This window comes from Mobula hypostoma, chromosome 13 (assembly GCF_963921235.1).
Source record: "Mobula hypostoma chromosome 13, sMobHyp1.1, whole genome shotgun sequence".
Lineage (NCBI taxonomy): Eukaryota > Metazoa > Chordata > Chondrichthyes > Myliobatiformes > Myliobatidae > Mobula > Mobula hypostoma.
This window is the reverse complement of record NC_086109.1, coordinates 1,829,672-1,854,060: the sequence shown is the minus strand read 5'-3', so window position 1 is coordinate 1,854,060 and position 24,389 is coordinate 1,829,672. Positions and strand designations below refer to the sequence as shown.

Below are 24,389 nucleotides of genomic sequence, written 5' to 3'. Positions count from 1 at the left end.
TAGCAAATCTCTAGTTGCTGGAGAACAAAATTGAGTAGCTGAGGGCTGTATTCTTTATTGGAGGTAAATGTGAGATTGTGGTGTTCTATGCTCACAACCCTGACAGGAATCATCCTCTCCACATCCACTCTATCCACACCTTTCAATATTTGATTAATTTCAATGAGATTCCCCTGCATTCTTCTAAACTCCAGCAAGTAGACCCCCAGTCCGCTCTCCACGTCCACTCTATGCACAGCTTTCAATATTCAATACGATCCAATGAGATCCCACCTCATTCTTCTGAACTGCAGCCAATACAAGCCCACACTCATCATATATTAACCCTTTCATTCCTCAGATCATTCTCACGAATTTCCTATGGACTGTTTCCAATGCTAGCACATTCTTTCTTAGCAGAGCGGCCCAAAACTGCTCACAATTCTCCATGTGCCGTCTGACCAATGCCTTATAAAACTTCAGCATTACATCCTTGTTTTTGTATTCTAGTCCTGGTGAAATGAACGTTAACATCACAGTTGCCTTTCCCGCCACTCATTCAACCTGCAAGTGAACCTTTAGGGAATCCTAAAGGAGGACTCCCAAGAAACCTTGCACCTCTGATTTTTCAATTTTCTCCCCATTTACAAAATAGTCCACATCTTTATTCTTTCTGCCAAAATGCATGACCATGCACCTCCCTACACTATATTCCATCTTCCACTTCTTTACCCAATCTGTCCAAATCCTTCTCCAGACATCCTACTTCCTCAACACTACCTGCACATCCACCTATCTTGCAACATCTACAAACTTGACCACAAAGCCATCCATACTTCCATCCAAGTCATTTACATATAACATAAGAAAGAAATGATCCCACACCGACCCCAGTGGTACACCACTAGACACTGACAGTCAACCAGAAAAGGCCCTTTTTATTCCTGTTCATTTCTTCCTGTTAGTCAGCCAATCTTCTATCCCTCTTAGTATCTGTTCTGTAATACCAAGTCTCTTCTGTTATTTCCTCAAATAATTCCAACAGATTTGTCAGACAAGTTTTCCCTTGAAGGAAGGCATGCTGACTTTGGCCTATATAGTCAAATGACCTGCATTTGACAAGGTTCCACATGGTAGGCTTATTCAGAAAGTTAGAAGGCATGGGATCTGGGGAAGTTTGGCCAGGTGGATTCAGAATTGGCTTGCCTGCAGAAGGCAGAGGGTAGTGGTGGAGGGAGTACATTCAGATTGGAGGATTGTGACTAGTGGTGTCCCACAAGGATCTATTCTGGGACCTCTACTTTTCGTGATTTTTATTAACAACCTGGATGTGGGGGTAGAAGGGTGGGTTGGCAAGTTTGCAGAAGACACAAAGATTGGTGGTGTTGTAGATAGTGTAGAGGATTGTCAAAGATTGCAGAGAGACATTGATAGGATGCAGAAGTGAGCTGAGAAGTGGCAGATGGAGTTCAACCTGGAGAAGTGTGAGGTGGTACACTTTGGAAGGACAAACCCCAAGGCAGAGTACAAAGTAAATGGCAGGATACTTAATAGTGTGGAGGAGCAGAGGGATCTCAGGGTACATGTCCACAGATCCCTGAAAGTTGCCTCACAGGTGGATAGGGTAGTTAAGAAAGCTTATGGGGTGTTAGTTTTCATAAGTCGAGGGATAGAGTTTAAGAGTCGCGATGTAATGATGCAGCTCTATAAAACTCTGGTTAGGCCACACTTGGAGTACTGTGTCCAGTTCTGGTCACCTCACTATAGGAAGGATGTGGAAGCATTGGAAAGGGTATAGAGGAGATTTACCAGGATGCTGCCTGGTTTAGAAGGTATGCATTATGATCAGAGATTAAGGGAGCTAGGACTTTACTCTTTGGAGAGAAGGAGGATGAGATGAGACATGATAGAGGTGTACAAGATAATAAGAGGAATAGATAGAGTGGATAGCCAGCGCCTCTTCCCCAGGGCACCACTGCTCAATACAAGAGGACATGGCTTTAAGGTAAGGGGTGGGAAGTTGAAGGGGGATATTAGAGGAAGGTTTTTTACTCAGAGAGTGGTTGGTGCGTGGAATGCACTGCCTGAGTCAGTGGTGGAGGCAGATACACTCGTGAAGTTTAAGAGACTACTAGACAGGTATATGGAGGAATCTAAGGTGGGGGCTTATATGGGAGGCAGGGTTTGAGGGTCAGCACATCATTGTGGGCTGAAGGGCCTGTACTGTGCTGTACTATTCTATGTTCTATGTTCTATGTTCTATGGTTATATTTCTCCAAATAACCCAAAACCTCATCCTTAATAATAGATCCCAATGTCTTTCCAACCCCTGAAGTCAGGGTAACTGGCATATTATTCCATTTCTTCTGCCTCCTTCCCTTCTTAAATAGAGGAGAGACATTTACAATTTTCCAGTCCTTAAGAATCATTCCAGAATCTAGTGACTCTTTAAAGATAAATACTAATGCCTCCACAATCTCTTCGGCAACCTCTTTCAGAACCCTGCGTTGTAGTTCCAATGACCTATCTACCTTCAGACTTCTCAGCTTCCCAAACAGCTTCTCCTGAGTAATAGCAACTACACTCACTTCTGCCCCTGACACTCCCACTTTTCTGGCATTCACCACAGTGAACACTGGCACAGAATACTTATTAAGTTCCTCTGACATTTCTTACCTATTAGAACCTCTCCAGCATCATGTTCCAGCAGATTGATATCCTCTCTCATCTCTCTTTTACTCCTTATATGTCTGAAAAAAGCTTTTGGTATCTTCATTTATATTATTGGTTAGTTTATCTTTGTATTTCATCTTTACTCTTTTTCGAGCTTTTTGTTCAGCTGCCTCTGTTGGTTTATAAAAGCTTCCAAATCCACTAATTTCTCATTAATTTTTGCTCAAGTATTTGCCCTCTCTTTTGCTTTTATGCTGTCTTTGACTTATTTTGTTAACCACTGTTGCCTCATTCTCTCAGAATGATTTCTTCACCTTTGGGATGTATCTATACTGTACAGTCAGAAACTCAAGCCATTGCTGTTCCGCTATCATCCCCGTGAGTGTCCCCTTCCAGTCAACATTGGACAGCTCCTCTTTCATGTTTATAATTCCTTTTATTCCACTGTAATACTGATAAATACAATTGTAGCTTCTCCTTCTCAAACTGTAGGGTGAATTCTATCATAGTTCCTTTTCCTCTCCTGACAGTCACCCAGGGAACTTCCTGCTGCAGCTTAAGGGTGACTACTACCCTGCAGCTCCTGTCCATCACCTCCTCCTTCTCCCATATGAGCTAAAGGTCATAAGGCTACAGTTCAATTTCTTTAACACAGTCTCTAAAGAACTGCAGCTCGATACACTTATACAGGAAGGAGATTGAAAATCTGGATGAGTGGTGACACAAGAACCTTTCAGTCAGTGTCAGCAAGTCCCAAGATTATTGACTTCAGCCCTCCCCATCACTGGACACATCTACACAGTGTTGTTGCAATAAAGCAGCATCCATCATCAAGGACCCCCACCATCCACCATGCTCTATTCTTAGTGAGGCCATCAGAAGGTGGTACAGGAACTTCAGGACCCACACCACCAGGTTCAGAAACAGTTATTATCCCTCAACCATCATGCTGCTGAACCAGAGGGGGGAAACTGCACTCAACTTCGTTTACCTGTCACTGAGCCATTCCGACAATCTGTGGACTCACTTTTAAGACTCTTCATCTCATGTTCTCGATATTTATTATTTATTTATTTATTTTTCATTTTATATTTATGTAATTTGATGTCCTTTGCACATTGGCATTTGACCTTTCTGTTGCGTGCAGCCTTTCATTGATTCGATCATGTTTCTTGGATTTACTGTGAGTGCCCGCAAGAAAATGAATCTCAGGTTTGTATATGGTGACAGCTATGTACTTTGATAACAAATTTACTTTAAACTTTGGAAGAGAATCCAATGATCCAAAGGGAGGAGAAGATGGCGACGTGACGCAGCTCGCAGCGGCCGCTCCGGTGGTGATGTCTGTGATTTGTCAAGTTGTGTGCTGTGCATAATCCTGATTTGATGGAGACAGATGTGAGAGTATGGAGGAACATCTAGTGAAACTTCTGAAATGCCTGCTTCACTGCTGCTGCTACTGTGTGGTCCAGAATCTCCGGAGGGGAAGGCCGCGAGTCCTCGGCTTTGCTTCTTGCTCGGCGGCCGGGGTGGGGTCGAAGTGCTCGGCAGAGGATGGTGCTCGGAGAGGCTGTGTTGGAGGGGCTGGTCGGAGGCTCAAAGTTTTCGGACGGACTCAGAGTCCACTGCGGTCGGGTGCTTCCAATGGTGCAGCATTGGGAAGTTTGCGGCATTTGGAGTTTCATGGCAGGGAGAGTTTCTCCCTTCTGCCGCCTGCATGGGATGATGAGGCTACAGGGACTTTGAGACCTTTTTTTTACCGTGCCCATGGTCTGCTCTTTATCAAATTATGGTATTGCTTTGCACTGTTGTAACCATATGTTATAATTATGTGGTTTTATAAGTTTTAGTCTTGGTTTGTCCTGTGCTTTCTTGTGATATCATTCTGGAGGAACGTATCATTTTTTGATGCATGCATTTCTAAATGACAATATACGAGGACTGAGTGTCCTCATAATCTAATCTAATCTAATCTGAATCCCTCCCCCTGCATCATCTCCTTAGCCATATGTTTCAGTGCATTGTCTTCCTAGTTCTGGCCTCACGAGCACGTGGCAAGTGCCCTTTAACGTAGCACTTCACTCCCTGAATGCACTTTACAAGAGTTCATCACCCTTTCTGCCTCTGTGACTGGTGCTGATGTGGACCCTGACCTCTGGCTGCTCACCTTTCCCATTAGGAATGCAACGGACTCAGAGATGTCTCTGACTCCGGCACCTGGAAGGCAACGTCACATCCATTAGTCATGTTTTCATCCACAGAATCTCTTCTGTCCCCTTAACCAGTGAATCCTCTATCGCTACTGCTCACCTTTTTCCCTCCTGAGCCACAGGACCAGACACTGCCAGACACCAGACTGCTGTGGCTTTCCTCTGCAACATCATCTAATAGTATCCAGAACAGTACGCTTTTTATTGAAGGGAACAGGCACAATGATTATTCATACAGGAATAGAAAAGTGCAGCACAGAAACAGGCCCTTTGGCCCAAGTTGTCCATGCCAAAAACATTTATACTGCCTACTCCCATTGATCTACCCCGTGACCCAACTTAGACCCCAGTCCGAGGACTGTGTCACCTCACTACAGCAAAAATGTGGATACTGTACAGAGAGTGCAGAGGAGACTTACAAGGATGTTGACTGGATTGGAGAGTGTGCCTTATGAGGATAGGTTGAGTGAACTTGGCCTTTTCTCCTCCAAGCAACTGAGGATGAGCTCCAGTGTCCCCAGTGATTATATCTGCAAGATGTGCATTTGGGTGCAGCTTTTTACGGACTACGTTAGGGTAATGGATCATGTGGGGAGTGACTCACCTCTTCACACTCCAACACCTCTCCCCCATCCAGAAGTCTGCAGTGTGATGCAACACTCTCCACTTGCCTGGGTGAAGGCAGCTCCAACACTTATCAGGGTTGATCCATCCTCCTGATCATTGTAACACATTCTGGCCCCTGGGCCCCTCCCTATCTTTGTGACACTCTTCCCCTCCCACACTCTGTAACCCCTTACAGCTTCATGAACATCCAACAGCAGAATTTTGTTTAGAACGGTTCTTTAATGTTATTGTACATTGACATATTTCGAGCAGAGACTGAAAATCTGAAGCAACAGTTGGAAACGATGGAAGCCCTGGGCAGGTGAGACAGCGTGTGTGGAGAGAGATTCAGTCAAAGGGTGTGGAACCTGAAACATTAACTCTTTGTCTCACTTCACAGACGCTGCCTGAGACACGCGATGTGTGACACTGCACAGCTGAGTAATGTGCCCACTGCCTGAAACACCCATCGACAGGCTCTCAGACTGTGGTTTCTCTGGTGAAACCTGAACTGGTTCACTTTGGCTGTGATAACAAAATATCATCAATAAACTACTTGCAATACGAGACCCTTCCCCAGCCCTGGGGTGTGGGGCGAGGGGCCCCAGGACTCTTCACCAAGTCTGAACTGCTGGGTGGGGGTCTCACTGGATTTCCCAGGGGCTCTTTGGTTGATTTCAATTTCAGGAACTATCCTCCAGGATGTTAACGGTTAGATGGGGCACGAGAACTGGGAGGATATCCCAGGAAAGGCTGCAGGAAGATCAGTGGAGTAACACAGTAACACAGAGCACAGCACGGGTTCAGTAATAAAGCTCAGTCTGGAAGACTGACCAGATCCAGGTCACTGCAGAACCCCCAGGTGTTTAAAGAAACTCCCCCCTCACCGGGATTGTGGAACAGGGACAGTGATTCCAGTGGGATGCTCCGACGCTCTCCGTCTGTGCCATGGGTGGGCACTGTTCTCCAGGATCTAGCACACACTGTTCCGATGGAGAGGGTGTCTATGAGCTGTGTTCTCCACCAGGTCGACTGTTCAAAAACACCACCACCGGCTCTGTGGGACAGAGAGCAGAGGTGAGCAGGCCCCGTCAGTGCCTTTCCTGATCGACACATACACCCCTCTAATCCACTGCCTCAGCCCCTCCACTCCTCCTCTTCCCTGCTCCCACAGACCCTCACCTCCTCCTCCCTACTCCCCAGACCCTCCCCTCCTTCTCCCTACTCTCTCAGACCCTCCCCTCCTCCTCCCTACTCTCCCAGACCCTCCCCTCCTCCTCCCTGCTCACCCAGACCCCCCTCTTCCTCCCTACTCCCCCAGACCCACCCCTCCTCCTCCCTACACTCCCAGACCCTCCACTCCTCCTCCCCAGACCCTCCCCTCCTCTTCCCTACTCCCCCAGACCCTCCCCTCCTCCTCCCTACTCTCCCAGACCCTCCCCTCCTCCTCCCTGCTCACCCAGACCCCCCTCTTCCTCCCTGCTCACCCAGACCCCCCCTCCTCTTCCCTACTCCCCCAGACCCTCCCCTCCTCCTCCCTACTCTCCCAGACCCTCCTCTCCTCCTCCCTGCTCATCCAGACCCCCCTCCTCCTCCCTACTCCCCCAGACCCTCCCCTTCTCCTCCCCACTCTCCCAGACTCTCCCCTCCTCCTCCCTACTCTCCCAGACCTTCCCCTCCTCCTCCCTGCTCACCCAGACCCCCCTCTTCCTCCCTACTCCCCCAGACCCTCTCCTTCTCCTCCCCGCTCTCCCAGACTCTCCCCTCCTCCTCCCTATGCCCACAGATCCTCCCCTCCTCCTCCCTACTCTCCCAGAACCTCCCCTCCTCCTCCCTGTTCCCACTGCCCCTCCCCATTGCCATATGTATCCTTCTTGATGCCTTTCCCATTGGGGTGGACTTGCATGAGTGACAATGATGCCAGAGTTTACAGAGCAAAGATGACCCCGGATTATATGCAATACGACACACGCAATGATCAAACTGAGTATCACAATGGGAATTATACAACCAGTGTGTGACGATCTATAATCTGGCACTGGTGGGGGTGGCGGGGGGTTGGGGGGGAGACACCTACCGTCAGATGTACCGGATTTCTTTCCCATACGTTTGTCCCAGTGTGAGTGAAGATACTCCCTCTTTCTATATATATAGCAACACACAAGGGGCAGAATGAGTATCACAAGGACAGGAATGATCCAAGCAGCGGGTGACGATCTGTCAGCAGGATCTGGGGAGGAAAAAATATTTTGTGATTAATCCCATCCTCATACACCCAGTGACAAGGAATCGATGGATCTGCTCCCTCTCACCACAGGCCAGATAAAACTCCCCAACATGAAGGGGGAGGGGGATGGAGAGAAAGGATTACAGAATTAATCCCATTCCCACACTCCCAGTTCCAATCATCCTCACATCACTCCCCTTAAATCACAGCCAACAATGTCACCAACTGTATCTCCACTGATGTTAAACAAGTTCCTTCACACTGTCACTTGGTAACCACACTCCCACAGTGCCCTGTATCGCTGACTGTATCTCAATTGATGTTAATCCAACTCCCTCACACCTTCCCACAGAAACCCCTCTCCATCACCCTGTATCCCTGACTCTATCCCCAATTAAAGTTCAAAGTACAAAGTACAGTTTATCAAAATGTGCATACATTATAGAACCTCCAGATTCATCTCCTGACAGGCAGCCACGAGACAAAGAAACACAAAAACAAACACACCGATATGAAAAAAGACCGTCGAATACTCAATGTGCAATAGAAACAATCCATCATGTAAACAGTAACTGCAAGCCAGTCGTGTTTCTGAACTGAGGTCTGCAAGAGAGTCCCATACTTTAGTGTAGAGCCATGTAAACATTGTGGAGCAGCGACCTTAATCAGCCCGAACCTCACCTCGGTCCCCGTCACCCAGACCTTTCTGACACCCTGACGTTTCCAATCTGGCTCGGAGCGTAACTCTCCATCGCAACATCTGAGGTTGCCCAAGCCTTGCCTCAGGCCTCAACAACCTGACCTTTTCTACCACTTCAATTCTCCTGCAAATCTCCATCCAAAGATCATGCTTAGTTGTGTCTGGTGCCTGACCCCGTGGCATTGATTCGGCCCGTAAATCTCCGTCCGTAGATTGTGCTCAGTCACGTCTGGTGCCTTGACCATGCAGTTTCGATTCCGCCCGTGCCTGATCTTTCTTGATTTCCCACGCTGTCGGCAATGGGTCCACCGCCTCGCCTCGCCTCGGCTCCGCCGCCTCGAATTGCCTCCAACCCCAAACAGAAGTTACAGACTACTGTGAAGATCGTTTGCCAGAAGTGTGGTTAACAAAGTATTTAGTTGCTGTCCTTGTTTTGTTAACTGCCACCCAGAGATCGCAGAGGTTCACCAGCACCATCTTAACCGGAAGAAGTTACGAGTAAAACACAGAATCCTTGTTCATTCCGCGCTGTTCCACACACTCCTGAGATCGGACACAGAGAGGAGCTGTCTTGTTGAGCTGGGATTATGGGAGGAAAAGTCAAAAAGAACAGCTGAAGGCAACACTGGAAAATGGGGGAGAGTTTGGATTTCAGTGGACTGTAGTGATTTTCTTTGTGAAAGGATTATGATATGGATAGATGGATAGATAGATAGATAGATAGATAGACAGACATACTTTATTGATCCCGAGGGAAACTGGGTTTCGTTACAGTTGCACCAACCAAGAATAGAGTACAAATATAGCAATATAAAACCATAAATAGTTAAATAGTAATATGTAAATTATGCCAGGAAATAAATCCAGGACCAGCCTATTGGCTCAGGGTGTCTGACCCTCCAAGGGAGGAGTTGTAAAGTTTGATGGCCGCAGGCAGGAATGACTTCCCATGACGCTCTGTGCTGCATCTCGGTGGAATGAGTCTCTGGCTGAATGTACTCCTGTGCCCAACCAATACATTATGTAGTGGATGGGAGATATTGTCCAAGATGGCATGCAACTTGGACAGCATCCTCTTTTCAGACACCACAGTCAGAGAATCCAGTTCCTGGACAAGCTTTGCAGTGTGGTTCAAATCCCAGAAGGGTCTATTCTGATGTTCTTTTGGCAGGTATTGGCTGCTCCCCAGCTCTGACAAAGGCAATGGTCTGCTTGGAGGGTCGGGACCGCTTCGCTCACTCAACTCCTGCACTAATGGCTTCAGCGATGGTCTTCAGGACCTGATCATGCCTCCATCGGTACCGTCCCTCACCGAGTGCCCTTGCGCAGCCGCTGAGGATGTGCTCCAGGGTTCCTCGCTTGGAGCACAGTGGGCATGCAGATGACTCTGCCTTGCCCCATGTGTGCAGGTTTGATGGGCTTGGAAGCACATCGTACACTATCTGGTTGAGAAATTGGATGCAGTGTGGTTCGGCTTCCCAAAGCTCAGCCCAATTCACTTTCTGCTCAACTGCATTCTCCCATCTTGTCCAAGCTCCCTGTTGCTTCATTCCCACCGCCTTGCAGGCTCTCATCTCCTCCACTACTGCTCTCACCTCCTCCTGAACTAGACGACACCTTTCCTTCCCTCTGGTGTCCATTTGGGGAGTTGGAAAGGATCCTAGCCCAGCTCGGCCTCGTGTGACCATTCCCACCAGCCTCCTGTGACGCAGACTCGCCTCTGCCTCCTGAACAGCTTCCTCTGCCCTCCACTTCCTGCCAGTACTTACTTAGATCCCTGCTCTGGCCACCTTCGGGTCACTTGAGTCCCTATACTGTAGCACTTCTCTGGCACTAGTTACCTTGAATTCTTCCTCCAAGGATTTGAACGGCAGTTGCAGTTTGTTGTGGTGTCCATAGAGTGCGATGCTGCTCAGGCTCTTTGGCAGCCCCAGCCATCTCCTGAGGTGGTTGCTAACCCTCCTCTCTAAGGTTTCGACTGTCGAGATCGAAACTGTATAGAAGAGGAGGGGCCACAAGATTCTGGGAAGAATGCCATGCTGATACACCCAGGCTTTAAACTTCCCAGGTAGGCCAGACTTGTCCACAGATTTCAGCCAGCCATCCAACTCGGTGCAGGTTGCCTGAGTGGATGTTGTGTCCCTTAAAGAGCTGTCAAAAACTTTGCCTAAGCTCTTGACTGGCTTTTCTGTGATGGTTGGGATGGCTGTGCCTGCGATGCTGAACCGGAACTTGTTCTCCACCTTCCCTTTCCTCAGCACCATCGATCTTGATTTGGCAGGTTTGAAAGGCATCCGGGCCCACTCCACCAGCTTTTCGAGCCCCTGCAGAATCTACCGGCAGCCTGGGACTGATTCTGTGGTGACTGTGAGCTCATCCCTGAATGCCCTGATAGGTGGTTGCCGTTGAGTGGAATTCATTCTGGGCCCTCTGCACTCTGGTTCAGCAGACTTAGTGAGCATGTTCATGGCTAGGGAGAACAGTGTCACTGAGATAGTGCACCCTGTTATGATGCCGACCTCCATCTTGCGCCAGGTTGATGTAATTGCTCCTGAAGAGACCCTCATCCTGAAGTTGCTGTAATAATCAGTGATAAGGTCTCTGACTCTGCTGGGGACGTGATATTTGGTCAATGTGAGCTGCGCCAGCTTGTGCGGAATGGAGCCATATGCATTTGCCAGGTCGAGCCACAACACTGACAGGTTGTCCTTGTTCTCTCTGGCCTCCCTGATGAGCTGTGTCACCACACCGATGTGCTCCAGACAGCCTGGCATCCCTGAAATGCCACCCTTCTGGACTGATGTATCAATGTAGGTGTTCTTTGCTAGGTAGGTACACAGCCGGTTAGAAACTGCACTGAAGAAGATCTTCGCCTCGACACACAGCAGGGAGATGATGTGAAACTGGTCTATCTGGGTGGCATTTTCCTCCTTCGGGATCCACACCCCTTCAGCCACTCTCCGCTGTTCTGGGATCTTCCCCCTTCTCCAGAAGATTCTCAGGATCTTCCACAGACGCAGCAGGAGTTTGGGGCAGTTTTTGTACACTTTGTACGAGGTGTTGCTTGGTCCTGGAGCCGAGCTTGCCCTTGCTTTGCGGACGACCTCTCTGACTTCCTTTAGTTGCAGCTCTGACATGTCGAACTGCACATCCGGTTCAGGTGGGACTATTAGGATGTCGCACTCCCCCAACTCCTGCTCTCTTTCAGGATCATTATATATCTTCTTCAGATGTTGGTCTATGTCTTCCTGCGAACAGGCCAGTTTCCCAGTGCGCTTCTCCCCCAGCAACTCCTTGGTGAACTTGAAGGGGTTGGCGATAAAGGTAGCACGTTTTCGGGCCCTTTCACAACGACGCCTCCGATGCCACTCTGCCCAGCAGAGGACCCTGATCTTCTTTCGTAGTATGCACATCAGCTGGGCCAAGCCAATGCGTTCCTCTTCTCCTGCCTCCTTCTATTGGGACTTCAGCACTTTCATCTCCTGCCTGATGTTGTGGATCCTCAATGCTCTTCGGTTCTTCGAGTAAAGTGTATTGGAGCCTTCCTTCTCCTCTTCTCCGAACCGTTCCGCTGCGATGCTGACAATGACTGTTGTCATGGCTTGTAGCTTCCTATCGACCCCTCCCTTCACCATTGCCTCCGGAATTTGGTTGACATCTTCATCACCTGTCCCTACACCTCCTCTCTTGCCACCATTTAGGGCCCCAAACAGTCCTTCCAGGTGAGGCAACACTTCACTTGTGAGTCCGTTGGGGTCATCTATTGCATCTGGTGCTCCCGGTGCGGCCTCCTCTACATCGGTGAAACCTGACACAGATTGGGGGACTGCTTCATCGAGCACCTCTGCTCCGTCCCCACAACAGACAGGATCTCCCGGTAGCCACCTAGTTCAACTCTGCTTCACATTCCCATTCGGATATGTCCATACATGGCTTCCTCTACTGCCATGATGAGGCTAAACTCAGGTTGGAGGAGCAACACCTCATATACCGTCTAGGTAGCCTCCAGCCCCTTGGTATGAATATAGAATTCTCCAACTTCCGGTAATTCCCGCCCCCTCACTTTCCCTATCCAAATTTCACTCTGCCCCCCCCCCTTCAGCTGCCTATCACCTCCCTCATGGTTCCACCTCCTTCTACTACCCATTGTGTTTTCCCCTATTCTTTCTTCGCCTTTCCTGCCTGTCACCTCCCTGCTTCCCCTCCCCCACCCCTTTATCTTTCCCCTTACTGGTTTTTCACCTGGAACCTACCAGCCTTCTCCTTCCCACCCTCCCCCACCTTCTTTATAGGGCCTCTGCCCCTTCTCTCTTCAATCTTGATGAAGGGTTCCCGCCCGAAACATTGACTCATCGTTTCCACGGATGCTGTCCGACCTGCTGAGTTCCTTCAGCGTGTTGTGAGTGTTGCTTTGACTCCAGCATCTGCAGAGTATTTTGTGTTTACTCATAGTCGTTCGTTCATCGCCTGGTTCTGATCCCATTGTGTCTGTCCGACTGGGTTGCTCATCCTCCACCCCCCCCACCTCTCGGGCACCCCGGGGGTATCATTCCCTTCGATTCATCGAGCTTTTGTGGGGGTCCTCCTCTCAGATGACACAGATTGGGTTGCCAGCCCGTTCTGCCCCAGTTATTGTGAAAGTGATATTACTGTTTCCGTGAGTCAGGAACCATATTGGTGTGTGTGAGTGTGCTGTTGTGTCCGTGTACTGTGTCACTCACTGGGACACTATATTAGTGTAATGAACACACAGGGTCTCACTCAGCACAGCACAGCATGAAGACTGAGGAATCAACACCTTGCTGAGCTCAGACCTCAGTCTGGGGAATTACCAAGCAGTGCCATCTGAAAATGGGATCCCTGAACATGACAGACCAGGACTTTGACCTGGGAATACGGAGGGATCTGTTTAACTGACCCACAGATATAGACTGTTCGGCCCATCGACCAGTCCCTCCCACCAGATCATCTCCCTATCTCCCGTTCCCTGTTCCCCATCTGCTCAGCTCCTCCAGCCTCAGAGTCACGAGGTTTCCCATTGACAGTTCGATGTTTCACAGCCTCTGGTCCAGTCTCCGGGGATGTGGTGAGTGTGTCCTCCAGACTCACACTGACTCAGCCTCACTACACTGGGACCGTGAGCCCAGCTCTGGACACGGGCAGTCAGTGGGGTTCAGTAAACAGGGGAACACACAGGATCTGCCTTCACCCACACATTAGGGGTGTTTCAGGAACCGGTAAAACCTGCTCTCCTGCCGCCCCCCCACCGTGGTGTCTCACTCATCGTACACCTCTAGGATCTGCCCTCACCCATTAACTGGGGGTGTTTCAGGAACTGATGAAACCCGGGCCCCTCCGCAGCATCTCACTCACCGTACACATCCAGTCGCATTTTGTTCTGAGTCTGTGCTCCTGAACTTGCTGTGACACTCACCTCATAATCACCAGTGTCTTCTCTCCGTAGATCACGGATTTCCAGACTGAAGCTCCCGGGATGAAGAGTTATCCGTCGCTTGTACTCCTCAGATCCGTAATAGTCACTGATCTTGTTTGAATATGTCACTATCTTCATCCTGGGTGACAACCGTCTCCACACAAGCTCAACAACGTCCAGTCCGACTGGGATCCCAGGATGTAAGGAGACCGACTGTCCCCGTGTTCCATTCACAGTGGTCGGGGAATCCCCAGTCCCAGCTGAGGAGACAGTCAGCAGGTGAATTCAGTAACTGTAGAATCAGAGCCGGGAGGATCACAGTTACAGGAGCAGGCCATGCGGCCCATCATCTGACTTCTGACCCTGAGAGAGACCTGGCACACAGTTCCTCCATCACACAGTGAGACCACCGGGGGAACAGAGTGAAGACACTCCACACCCGGCCCTGAGGAAGGGAGTTGCAGCCTGCAGCCAGATATCGATGGTCATGACAGGGAGGCAGAGACATGGCAAATGGGCTCCAGTCTGGAGAAAAGGTTTGTAGTGTTTGGAGAGAGTGAACACAATGAGGGAATACGGGAAATCACCGTCTACACTGTCCCTTCACCCACTCCCAGTGCACAGGTCATGTACAGAATGAAGCTCGTCCACCCTGTCCTTCTGCAGAGGTCGACTGTGGCACTGGTCCTCTCGGCTGACCCTGACCACTGGTTCTTCACAGTGACGTTGTCGGATTAAGGTCTACAATCTTTATTTTTTAATTGTCCTTTTTCTTGTGGTTTTAGCTTTGTTTGTTTGAGTTTATATTTGAATTATCACCTGTTATTGTCAACTTTTAGTAAATGGGGTATCTTTGGTTCTAGCTTCCTGTGGGGGGAGAGGAAGGAGAACTGGCTGGAAGATGGTGGGTGGTCAGGTGGGTGGGGAAAGATAAAGATGAGAAAATCTGAAGATGCTGGAAATCCAAACAACACTCACAAAATGCTGGAGGAACTCAGAATGCCAGGCAGTATCTATGGAAAAGAGTGAACAGTCGATGTTTCGGGCCGAGACCCTTCATCAGAGAAAGGAAAGGGGCTGGAGAAGAAGGTATCTGATAGGAGAGAACAGAGGGTAATGGGAGAAGGGGAAGAGGAGGGGCATTTCTGTTTCAAAGGGACATCATTGTGTTTTGAGGCTGTACCCTGTGGTCAAAGGCACACCCCCCATTTGAAGCATCCTCTCCAAGTCCATCTGTTTCGGTCTTTCAATATTCAGAATCAGAATCAGGTTTATTATCACCGGCATGGGTCGTAAAATTAGTTAACTTAGCAGCAGCAGTTCAATGCAGTACGTAATATAGAAGGAGAAGAAAAACAAATAAAATAATAATAATAAATAAGTGAATTAATTTACGTATATCGATATAGAATAGATTTAAATAGTGCAAAAACAGAAATAAATATATTTTAAAAAGTAAGGTAGTGCTCACTGGTTCAATGTCCATTTAGAAATCAGACGGCAGAAGGGAAGAAGTTGTTCTTGAATCACTGAGTGTGTGCCTTCAGGCGTCTGTACCTCCTGCCTGATGGTAACAGCGAGAAAAGGGCATGCCCTTGGTGCTGGAGGGCCTTAATACTGGACGCTGCCTTTCTGAGACCCCGCTCCTTGAAGATGTCCTGGGTACTTTGTAGGCTAGTACCCAAGACAGAGCTGACTAAATTTACAATTTACAATCCTTTGCAGCCTCTTTCAATGGGTTTCAATGATATTCCACCACACAACCCCTTGTCATTCTCCAAATCTACAGGCCCAGAGCAATCAATTATTAACTCTTTCATCTTCTTGGGCCCTTACCTCGCAAAGAAGCATAGGCTATCAATGAACTCCCATCTCCATCACCCTCTATGCTGAGCCAGATCTCGAGGTTGGACCAGGCGTGTCCGCATCATCTAATTTCAGCCTCAACATCTCTCCCCTATGTGTTTCCCAAATAAAGCTTCCAAAGAAAGGTGAGTTTTGAACCTTTGAGAACAATGGAATATTTCTCTCTATGTCAACTTCATCACTACAACAAAACCTTCGATACTTAGACACAAACACCATATGGAAACTGATGAAACATTATGGAATATCACAGAAATTTGTCAATATCTTTAGGAACTCTACAACATGTCATGCAAAGTCATACATGTGGGAAAACTGGCAGAAAGCTTCAATGTCAACACTGGGGTGGAGCTGGAATGTTTGGGTCCTTTCCTGTTCCTGTTGGCAACAAACTAGATAATGAAACAGACAACAAGTGAAAAATGAAATGGATCCAGTGGACTATGTGGCAGCAACTTGATCACTAAGAGTTTGCAGACAACATCACCCTGCTGTTTAGTTCGAACCAACAGATGGAAGAGAAATCAGCACTCTTGACCGCTAACTCCACCACGTTGGCTCTGAGACCAAACGGAGATGAAACAGAAGAGATAAAGATAAACTGCACCAGCAACAGACCCATAGAGATGAGAGATACAACCCTGGAAGAACCCTTTCATTGCCGAGATAATTCTCATGGCTAGGGTTAAATTCAGGGATTTCTGGGTTGCATGGCTCAAAGTCCCGGAAGGGATTATTCCCTGCTGTATCTCAAATAAAAAGTCTCTAATACCAGAGATGGTTCCTTTAAAGTGACAGGGGTAAATTCAAAGGAGATGTGCAGGGCAAGTTTTTCTTTACACAGAGAGTGGTGGGAGCCTGAAATGGGCTGCCAGGAGTGGTGATAGAGGCAAAGGCCAGAGAGATTTTTGAGAGACTGTCAGATACACACATGAATGTCTAGAGAATAAAGGCATATGGAGCACGAACAGTCAGAAGGGATTAGCTTAACTGGGTTCCATTAGCAATGAGTTTGGCAGCACGTCATGAGCTGAGGAGCTGTTCCTCTGATGTTCCATTCCCCATGTTCTGACATTCTCCTCCCTCCAATGGGACCCGTTAAACCTGAGGTGGAGGAGATTTCTCAGGCAGACGTTGCTGAGTGAGATTATTGTGAATGTGATATTACTGTTGGAGTGAGTCAGGAACCATATTGCTGTGTGTGAGTGTACTGTTGTGTCCGTGTACTGTGTCACTCACTGGGACATTATATTCAGTGTAATGAACACACAGGGTCTCACTCAGCACAGCACAGCATGAAGGCTGAGGAATAAACACCTTGCTGAGCTCAGACCTCAGTCTGGGGAATTAACAAGCAGTGCCTCTGAAAATGGGATCCCTGAACATGAAAGACCAGGCCTTTGACCTGGGGATACAGAGGGATCTGTTTAACTGACCCACAGATATAGACTGTTTAGCCCGTCCACCAGTCCCTTCCACCATATTAGCCTATCTCCCGTTCCCTGTTCCCCATCTGCACAGCTCCTCCAGCCTCGGAGTCACGAGGTTCCCCATTGACAGTTCGATGCTTCACAGCCTCTGGTCCAGTCTCCGGGGATGTGGTGAGTGTGTCCTCCAGACTCACACTGACTCAACCTCACTACACTGGGACCGTGAGCCCAGCTCTGGACACGGGCAGTCAGTGGGGCTCAGTTAACAGGGAAACACACAGGATCTGCCCTCAGCCAGTAATTAGGGGTGTTTCAGGAACCGGTGAAACCCGGGCCCCTCCGCAGCGTCTCACTCACCGTACACCTCCAGTCGCATTTCCATCTGAATCTGTCCTCCTCTACTTAATGTAACAGTCACTTTATAATCACCAGTGTCCTCTCTCTGTAGATCACGGATTTCCAGACTGAAGTTCCCGGGATGAAGAGTTATCCGTCGCGTGTACTCCTCAGGACCGAAGTAGAAAATGTTCCCATTTGCATATTCTGCTATTGTGGTTCCGTCTCTTCTCCACACCACCTGAGAAACGTCCAGCCCACGTGTGATCCCAGCAGGTAGGGAGACCCACTGTCCCCAAGGTCTTGTCACGGTCCCCATCCACTCTGAGGAGACAAGAGGAGGCAGTCAGCCGGTGAGTTCAGTGACTGGAGCAGGATCGGAGTGGGGGGGGGGGCGGTTTTGGGAGGATGTTTCCCCCTCCTGTATGATCTAAAACGAGGGCACAGTTTCAGAATAAGGGACCATAATTTCAGACAGATATGAGGAAGGATTTCTCTTATCTAAGGTTCAGGAATCGATGGAATTTTCTTCCCCAGAGAGTTGTGGAGGCTGAGTCACTGTATTCAAGGTTCAGTCAGAGTTTTGATCTGGAGAGGATTTGGGGAGAGGGTGGAAACAGGCAGGAAAGTAGAGCTGAGATCAGGGTCAGACCAACCCTGATTTCAGTGAGTGGGGAATAGGCTCTAGGTGGGCCAAAGGCCTCCAACAGACTGTCGGTGTTGTGGATGGTGCAGAGGAGCGCCAATAGATGCAATTGGACATGGATCAGATGCAGACATGGGTGGGGAAACGTGGCTGCATGTTGATCGGGTGCCCAAGAGGGTCTTTACATGCTTGTCTTCATCAGTCGAGGCACTGTGTTCAGAAGTCAGGAAGTTATGCTACATCTTTAAAAACTCTGATCAAGCTACATCTGGAGTATTCCATTGGACTAATTTGGGCTGTTTCCTCTGAGTGTCGGAGCTGATACAAGCTTATGACATTTATAAGGACACAGATGAAGTAGACAGATAGTATTTTTTTCCCAGGGGTGGCACGAATGGGTAGTCCTTAGCACAACACTTTACAGTACCAGTGAACCAGACTGAATTCCCGCTGCCCGTAAGGAGTTTGTACATTCTCCCCGTGTCCACGTGGATTCCCCTGTGTGCTCTGGTTTCCTCCCACAGTCCAAGGACATACCAATTGCATGGTTAATTGGTCATTATAAATTGTCCTGTGATTAGGCTGGGTTACAATTGGGGGATTGCTGGGCAGTGTGGTTCAAATCCCGGAAGGGACTATTCCCTTCTGTATCTCGATAAAATTTTTTAAAAAATCAAATAAGAGGAGTCCAATACCAGAGATTGTGCATTTACAGTGACAGGGGTAAATTCAAAGGAGATGTGTGGGGCAAGATTTTCTTTACACACAGAGTGGTGGGAGCCTGAAATGGGCTGCCGGGAGTGGTGGTAGAGGCAAAGCAAACCCATTAAACCTGGGGTGGAGGAGATTTCTCCGGCAGACGCTGCTGAGTGAGATTATTGTGAATGTGATATTACTGTGAGAATGAGTCAGGAACCATATTGATGTGTGTGAGTGTACTGTTGTGTCCGTGTCCTGTGTCACTCACTGGGACACTATATTCAGTGTAATGAATACACAGGGTCTCACTCAGCACAGCACAGCATGAAGGCTGAGGAATAAACACCTTGCTGAGCTCAGACCTCAGTCTGGGGAATTAACAAGAGGTGCCTTCTGAAAATGGGATCTCTGAACATGACAGACCAGGCCTTTGACCTGGGGATACGGAGGGATCTGTTTAACTGCCCCACAGATATAGACCGTTCAGCCCATCCACAAGTCCCTTCCACCATATTAGCCTATCTCCCGTTCCCTGTTCCCCATCTGCTCATCTCCTCCAGCCTCGGAGTCACGAGGTTCCCCATTGACAGTTTGATGCTTCACAGCCTCTGGTCCAGTCTCCGGGGATGTGGTGAGTGTGTCCTCCAGACTCACACTGACTCAGCCTCACTACACTGGGACCGTGAGCCCAGCTCTGGACACGGGCAGTCAGTGGGGCTCAGTTAACAGGGAAACACACAGGATCTGCCCTCAGCCAGTAATTAGGGGTGTTTCAGGAACCGGTGAAACCCGGGCCCCTCCGCAGCGTCTCACTCACCGTACACCTCCAGTCGCATTTCCATCTGAATCTGTCCTCCTCTACTTAATGTAACAGTCACTTTATAATCACCAGTGTCCTCTCTCTGTAGATCACGGATTTCCAGACTGAAGTTCCCGGGATGAAGAGTTATCCGTCGCTTGTACTCCTCAGGACCGAAGTAGAAAATGTTCCCATTTGCATATTCTGCTATTGTGGTTCCGTCTCTTCTCCACACCACCTGAGAAACGTCCAGCCCACGTGTGATCCCAGCAGGTAGGGAGACCCACTGTCCCCAAGGTCTTGTCACGGTCCCCATCCGCTCTGAGGAGACAAGAGGAGGCAGTCAGCCGGTGAGTTCAGTGACTGGAGCAGGATCGGAGTGGGGGGGGTGGTTTTGGGAGGATGTTTCCCCCTCCTGTATGATCTAAAACGAGGGCACAGTTTCAGAATAAGGGACCATAATTTCAGACAGATATGAGGAAGGATTTCTCTTCTCTAAGGTTCAGGAATCGATGGAATTTTCTTCCCCAGAGAGTTGTGGAGGCTGAGTCACTGTATTCAAGGTTCAGACAGAGTTTTGGTCTGGAGAGGATTTGGGGAGAGGGTGGAAACAGGCAGGAAAGTAGAGCTGAGATCAGGGTCAGACCAACCCTGATTTCAGTGAGTGGGGAATAGGCTCTAGGTGGGCCAAAGGCCTCCAACAGACTGTCGGTGTTGTGGATGGTGCAGAGGAGCGCCAATAGATGCATTTGGACATGGATCAGATGCAGACATGGGTGGGGAAACGTGGCTGCATGTTGATCGGGTGCCCAAGAGGGTCTTTACATGCTTGTCTTCATCAGTCGAGGCACTGAGTTCAGAAGTCAGGAAGTTATGCTACATCTTTAAAAACTCTGATCAAGCTACATCTGGAGTATTCCATTGGACTAATTTGGGCTGTTTCCTCTGAGTGTCGGAGCTGATACAAGCTTATGACATTTATAAGGACACAGATGAAGTAGACAGATAGTATTTTTTTCCCAGGGGTGGCACGAATGGGTAGTCCTTAGCACAACACTTTACAGTACCAGTGAACCAGACTGAATTCCCGCTGCCCGTAAGGAGTTTGTACATTCTCCCTGTGTCCACGTGGGATTCCCCTGCGTGCTCTGGTTTCCTCCCACAGTCCAAGGACATACCAATTGCATGGTTAATTGGTCATTATAAATTGTCCTGTGATTAGGCTGGGTTACAATTGGGGGATTGCTGGGCAGTGTGGTTCAAATCTCGGAAGGGACTATTCCCTGCTGTATCTCGATAAAATTTTTAAAAAAATCAAATAAGAGGAGTCCAATACCAGAGATTGTGCATTTACAGTGACAGGGGTAAATTCAAAGGAGATGTGTGGGGCAAGATTTTCTTTACACACAGAGTGGTGGGAGCCTGAAATGGGCTGCCGGGAGTGGTGGTAGAGGCAAAGGCAAACCCGTTAAACCTGGGGTGGAGGAGATTTCCCCGGCAGACGCTGCTGTGTGAGATTATTGTGAATGTGATATTACTGTGAGAATGAGTCAGGAACCATATTCATGTGTGTGAGTGTACTGTTGTATCCGTGGACTGCGTCACTCACTGGGACACTATATTCAGTGTAATGAATACACAGGGTCTCACTCAGCACAGCACAGCATGAAGGCTTCTGAAAATGGGATCTCTGAACATGACAGACCAGGCCTTTGACCTGGGGATACAGAGGGATCTGTTTAACTGCCCCACAGATATAGACCGTTCAGCCCATCCACAAGTCCCTTCCACCATATTAGCCTATCTCCCGTTCCCTGTTCCCCATCTGCTCATCTCCTCCAACCTCGGAGTCACGAGGTTCCCCATTGACAGTTTGATGCTTCACAGCCTCTGGTCCAGTCTCCGGGGATGTGGTGAGTGTGTCCTCCAGACTCACACTGACTCAACCTCACTACACTGGGACCGTGAGCCCAGCTCTGGACACGGGCACTCAGTGGGGTTCAGTAAACAGGGGAACACACAGGATCATTAATTGGGGTGCTTCAGGAACTGATGAAACCCGGGCCCCTCCGCAGCATCTCACTCACCGTACACATCCAGTCGCATTTTGTTCTGAGTCTGTGCTCCTGAACTTGCTGTGACAGTCACCTCATAATCACCAGTGTCCTCTCTCTACAGATCACGGATTTCCAGACTGAAGTTCCCGGGATGAAGAGTTATCCGGCGCTTGTACTCCTCAGATCCGTAATAGTCACTGATCTTGTTTGAATATGTCACTATCTTCACCCTGGGTGACAACCGTCTCCACACAAGCTCAACAACGTCCAGTCCGACTGGGATCCCAGGATGTAAGGAGACCGACTGTCCCCGTGTTCCATTCACAGTGGTCGGGGAATCCCCAGTCCCAGCTGAGGAGACAGTCAGCAGGTGAATTCAGTAACTGTAGAATCAGAGCCGGGAGGATCACAGTTACAGGAGCAGGCCATGCGGCCCATCATCTGACTTCTGACCCTGAGAGAGACCTGGCACACAGTTCCTCCATCACACAGTGAGCCCACCAGGGGAACAGAGTGAAGACTTTCCACACCCGGCCCTGAGGAAGGGAGTTGCAGCCTGCAGCCAGATATCGATGGTCATGACAGGGAGGCAGAGACATGGCAAATGGGCTCCAGTCTGGAGAAAAGGTTTGTAGTGTTTGGAGAGAGTGAACACAATGAGGGAATACGGGAAATCACCGTCTACACTGTCCCTTCACCCACTCCCAGTGCACAGGTCATGTACAGAATGAAGCTCGTCCACCCTGTCCTTCTGCAGAGGTCGACTGTGGCACTGGTCCTCTCGGCTGACCCTGACCACTGGTTCTTCACAGTGACGTTGTCGGATTAAGGTCTACAATCTTTATTTTTTAATTGTCCTTTTTCTTGTGGTTTTAGCTTTGTTTGTTTGAGTTTATATTTGAATTATCACCTGTTTGTCAACTTTTAGTAAATGGGGTATCTTTGGTTCTAGCTTCCTGTGGGGGGAGAGGAAGGAGAACTGGCTGGAAGATGGTGGGTGGTCAGGTGGGTGGGGAAAGATAAAGATGAGAAAATCTGAAGATGCTGGAAATCCAAACAACACTCACAAAATGCTGGAGGAACTCAGAATGCCAGGCAGTATCTATGGAAAAGAGTGAACAGTCGATGTTTCGGGCCGAGACCCTTCATCAGAGAAAGGAAAGGGGCTGGAGAAGAAGGTATCTGATAGGAGAGAACAGAGGGTAATGGGAGAAGGGGAAGAGGAGGGGCATTTCTGTTTCAAAGGGACATCATTGTGTTTTGAGGCTGTACCCTGTGGTCAAAGGCACACCCCCCATTTGAAGCATCCTCTCCAAGTCCATCTGTTTCGGTCTTTCAATATTCAGAATCAGAATCAGGTTTATTATCACCGGCATGGGTCGTAAAATTAGTTAACTTAGCAGCAGCAGTTCAATGCAGTACGTAATATAGAAGGAGAAGAAAAACAAATAAAATAATAATAATAAATAAGTGAATTAATTTACGTATATCGATATAGATTAGATTTAAATAGTGCAAAAACAGAAATAAATATATTTTAAAAAGTAAGGTAGTGCTCACTGGTTCAATGTCCATTTAGAAATCAGACGGCAGAAGGGAAGAAGCTGTTCTTGAATCACTGAGTGTGTGCCTTCAGGCGTCTGTACCTCCTGCCTGATGGTAACAGCGAGAAAAGGGCATGCCCTTGGTGCTGGAGGGCCTTAATACTGGACGCTGCCTTTCTGAGATCCCGCTCCTTGAAGATGTCCTGGGTACTTTGTAGGCTAGTACCCAAGACAGAGCTGACTAAATTTACAATTTACAATCCTTTGCAGCCTCTTTCAATGGGTTTCAATGATATTCCACCACACAACCCCTTGTCATTCTCCAAATCTACAGGCCCAGAGCAATCAATTATTAACTCTTTCATCTTCTTGGGCCCTTACCTCGCAAAGAAGCATAGGCTATCAATGAACTCCCATCTCCATCACCCTCTATGCTGAGCCAGATCTCGAGGTTGGACCAGGCGTGTCCGCATCATCTAATTTCAGCCTCAACATCTCTCCCCTATGTGTTTCCCAAATAAAGCTTCCAAAGAAAGGTGAGTTTTGAACCTTTGAGAACAATGGAATATTTCTCTCTATGTCAACTTCATCACTACAACAAAACCTTCGATACTTAGACACAAACACCATATGGAAACTGATGAAACATTATGGAATATCACAGAAATTTGTCAATATCTTTAGGAACTCTACAACATGTCATGCAAAGTCATACATGTGGGAAAACTGGCAGAAAGCTTCAATGTCAACACTGGGGTGGAGCTGGAATGTTTGGGTCCTTTCCTGTTCCTGTTGGCAACAAACTAGATAATGAAACAGACAACAAGTGAAAAATGAAATGGATCCAGTGGACTATGTGGCAGCAACTTGATCACTAAGAGTTTGCAGACAACATCACCCTGCTGTTTAGTTCGAACCAACAGATGGAAGAGAAATCAGCACTCTTGACCGCTAACTCCACCACGTTGGCTCTGAGACCAAACGGAGATGAAACAGAAGAGATAAAGATAAACTGCACCAGCAACAGACCCATAGAGATGAGAGATACAACCCTGGAAGAACCCTTTCATTGCCGAGATAATTCTCATGGCTAGGGTTAAATTCAGGGATTTCTGGGTTGCATGGCTCAAAGTCCCGGAAGGGACTATTCCCTGCTGTATCTCAAATAAAAAGTCTCTAATAC

General features: G+C 48.4%; 1 protein-coding gene across 3 annotated transcripts in view; it reads right to left on the bottom strand.

Moving 5' to 3' along the window:
- Positions 1-5,585: 5,585 nt before the first annotated feature.
- The window catches only part of LOC134355364 (muscle M-line assembly protein unc-89-like), a 30,227-nt gene continuing 11,423 nt past the window's right edge, over positions 5,586-24,389 (bottom strand). Inside the window, exons 3-7 of one of the 3 annotated variants that reach the window (XM_063065141.1) lie at positions 19,624-19,926; positions 17,483-17,785; positions 13,830-14,089; positions 7,546-7,698; positions 5,586-6,525 (exon numbers count right to left, since the gene is read on the bottom strand). In XM_063065141.1, coding sequence (XP_062921211.1) covers positions 7,648-7,698; positions 13,830-14,089; positions 17,483-17,785; positions 19,624-19,926 — 917 coding nt within the window. In that variant the 3' untranslated portion in view covers positions 5,586-6,525; positions 7,546-7,647. Of the gene's footprint in view, positions 6,526-7,545; positions 7,699-13,829; positions 14,355-17,482; positions 17,786-19,623; positions 19,927-24,389 lie in introns of those variants that run through there. The other 2 variants (XM_063065142.1, XM_063065144.1) reach the window with 2 other exon arrangements.